Below are 3,588 nucleotides of genomic sequence, written 5' to 3' on the forward strand. Positions count from 1 at the left end.
ACTTACGATATGTCTTACATATATGACTACTCGCAAAATTACTAACCGTGTGTTTTAAGTCGTATACCAACTCCAACTATTTTTTTAAATATCTTATGTACACGTCAATTGCTCTTAGTTTTAGTTATTTAGGTCTGTAGTAGCTAACTGTAACTGTAGTATCTAATAAAAATAAAAAACTGTTTAATGTTAACGTATTATAACTACATTAAAGGTATTACCATAAAATGCAATGCAGAAGGATCAATCTTGTTCAAAAGTATTGCATAGTGATCTTATATTATTGTCTCACAGCTAGGAAAAGGTTTAATCATTTTACCGAGTTCCTCAAATGCGAGTCAGTGGTGGTCAACAGGTGTCAGTATTATATTTTAAATATTTTTCTTCATCGCTGCATACGATGCGCTGATTTAAACTAGCAAATTTTGGTTACATTTTGTATATTCTATTCACTGAGCCACGTATTATATTTACTGACACATTTAATACGATTTTCATATTAAATTGTTAGTTGTACATAACTTGAATGTCTAAAATAAACAATAGTGAAAGAGTATGGATTGTGATTTGTTATATTAGTTTGTTTATTCAATGTAGCAACACTGATTTTGTTTTCAAGTTTCGTTGACATATTTTGATACATAATGTTCAAACTGACAGTGACAGTCGTTTCTTTTATGGCTATGAATCTATAATAATATTCTTCATAGTTGTTTATTTGTATTTCGTAGTAATTGTAAATTTAAAATGAAAATATTTCTATATAGCGTATAGAATACAGACTTTATATGTAACACAAACCATATTTTTAATATGCATAATATAAGTATGAATCCTGTTGGTGAAATATGGACATGGGTAAACACTATTATTTATATAATATTAATATGTTGCATAGAACAAAAATCAGCTTTAACATTAAACTTAACTTTCAGGGCGCTAACTCTCATGGGCAATTGGGTCTCGATCTAACCAATGAACAAATAGAGAAACCTACTAAATTGCAAACAGAATTTTATGACAAGATTAGGCAAATAGCGTGTGGTGGCGCCCATTCTGTCTTATTAGACAGTCAGGGAAAACTTTTTTCGTGTGGCTGGAATTCTAAAACACAGCTGGGACTCAAAACAGAAGTGTATACATTTAGTCGCATATGGCGTTTAAGTGGCATAACATTTACAAATATAGCATGTGGTTGGGACTTTAGTTGTGGTGTTACAGATGAACATTACTTATTTGTGTGGGGCTCTAATAGTCATGGTCAGCTGGGCTTACCAAAGGATCATTTTGGAGAATATGTGGAACCCCTTAGACTCCAAGTTAATGTATGCGCAATTTCAATGGGGCTGAGACATACAGCTATGATTAATTCTAAAGGAGAGGTTTGGACAACTGGCTGTGGAAGGCATGGCCAACTGGGATTAGGTGAAGGCATTCTAAATTCAGATAGATTCCAAAGAATACCTAAATTAACCAAAATATCACATATTGCTTGTGGACAGAATCATACAGTGGGATGGTGCTCTGAGGAAAATGCTTTGTATGTTTGGGGTGATAACAGACATGGCCAATTGTTGCTTAATTCTCAAGAATATAAGAAAATTTTTATACCACAAAAAATTGATATAAGTGTAAGAAAAGAAGTGAAAAAACTTTTAAGTGGTTGGACTAATGTTTTATTATGGTTGGAAGATGGCTCATTGCTTACATGGGGAAGGAATAATAAAGCACAATTGGGGACAGATGCAGAATTTTCTGGAAAGATTTTTAACATTAAATTGCCAGGTATTTTATTATTTTCATCTGATATAAATATTGATGTAAACATATATTTATAAATTACTATAGTTTTTTATTTATTACACATTTAATTAGTAATTTATCTTTCAGATAGCAGACAAGTACAGGATGTTGCATTAGGTTCGGAACATACCATATGCTTGGCAACTGACCAAACAGTTTGGGCTTGGGGCTGGAATGAACATGCAAACACAGGATTACCCTGTACTGAAGAATTTATAAGATGTCCTACTCAAGTACCAGTTGAAACAAAGTCAAAAATTACACAAATATATGCTGGGGGTGCCCATAACTTTGTTGTAGCAGATAATGATGTAGGATTAAATAATTAGAGCAGTAAATCTACACAAATATTCTATTAAGTTGTACATATCTGTGCAGTATGTTATGCAATGGTGCTAAACCAATTTTGGTTTTAGATTATGTTATGTTGATATAGAACAAGTGTAATTAAAGAGCACCTTGCAATGCTTTTTGATGTTTTTGTAATCCGCTATGTATGCAGTCTATGGTACATTAATGGTACTATACCAGAAATCTTCATGCAGGAATCAACAATAACTTGACTAAGTTTCAACTTAATCAGTTGAATGGTTAATGACATGACATGACACATGCAATGACAAAATCATTTTTGTATTGTTATATATATCATAATTTTTTTATTGATCATTATTAGGTAATGTCAGTAAATAATTATATAAAATATTACATGAAAATTAATGATAATAATTTATTCAGAAATGCTTTTACAAACACTAATGAATGAATATGCATACTTATCATAAGTCTAACTTACTATTATTTACTGTGTTGTAATATTAACAAGTGCTGTGATTTTGTTGATAATAATAGTTAGTTAGAAATAATAAAGTATTAATATATAAAAGATATATTTAACTGTATTATTTTACATAAATAACTAACAAGAATTACTTTTAAACATTTTTAATTCCACATTTAAGTCTATTTTTTATTTTCCTTAGAAAAAGAATAGGTTGAAATTCTGAAATTAATAACTAACAGTATTCACACATATAAATGAGAGATTATTTAATCAGTATAAGATGGTGAATATTTTGTACAGCGCCAATATCTATGGGCGGTGGTGTCCACTTACCATCAGATGGTCTATTTGTCTGTCCACTTATATATAGTATATAAAACAAAGATCTACCAGTCCAATTTAAAAATCTTTTTGCAATAAATATCAAAAGGTTATATATATAGACTATATAAAATCACGAGGATGGAGCAGTAGTATGTTACAGTGCGGAGTAGCTATACTGAAAATTGGACCCATTATGTTTTGCTCCTTTTTTTTCATTATCTTCATGTAATAAGAATCTTTGGAACTGTAAAGTTTGTTGCATTCACGAATCGCGAAGCCTAAGTTAGTCAATTTTAGTTATTTTCCATCTCTTTACTTATTTATTAAACGTTTTTGCTTGATGTATTAAAAAAAAATTGTGGCTAAGTGTAGAATTGACTAAAAATCACTGTTATTGTAATTATTACATGTAGGAAGCGCAATATTTAAAAAAAAATTACATAAGTTTTGTGCTTCAAATTAACTATGTAGCCTTGGTGAAGTCTGTAGAGGTATAGTCTTTGACAATAGAACCTTAATAAAGTCCAAACTAAAATTTTAAATGAATCATGGTTGAATTTCGACCACTGGGCGACACTAGGTAATTAGTTCGTCATCAAAGAGTTATTCGCGGATGTCCGCGGGAAATCTTTGTAATTAAAAAACAAATTGTTCAGACATGCGTAAAAATATAATTA

At 30.4% G+C, this 3,588-nt stretch overlaps 1 protein-coding gene across 1 annotated transcript; it reads left to right on the forward strand.

Annotated features, from left to right (window-relative positions):
• Positions 1-678: 678 nt before the first annotated feature.
• LOC126781012 (secretion-regulating guanine nucleotide exchange factor) lies at positions 679-2,609 on the forward strand. Its single transcript, XM_050505759.1, has 3 exons — positions 679-858; positions 936-1,785; positions 1,891-2,609. The coding sequence occupies exons 1-3, from the start codon at positions 814-816 to the stop codon at positions 2,130-2,132; spliced, it is 1,137 nt and encodes a 378-aa protein (XP_050361716.1). The 5' UTR covers positions 679-813; the 3' UTR covers positions 2,133-2,609.
• The last annotated feature ends 979 nt before the right edge of the window (positions 2,610-3,588 follow it).

The sequence above is a fragment of the Nymphalis io genome, chromosome 3 (genome assembly GCF_905147045.1).
Source record: "Nymphalis io chromosome 3, ilAglIoxx1.1, whole genome shotgun sequence".
Lineage (NCBI taxonomy): Eukaryota > Metazoa > Arthropoda > Insecta > Lepidoptera > Nymphalidae > Nymphalis > Nymphalis io.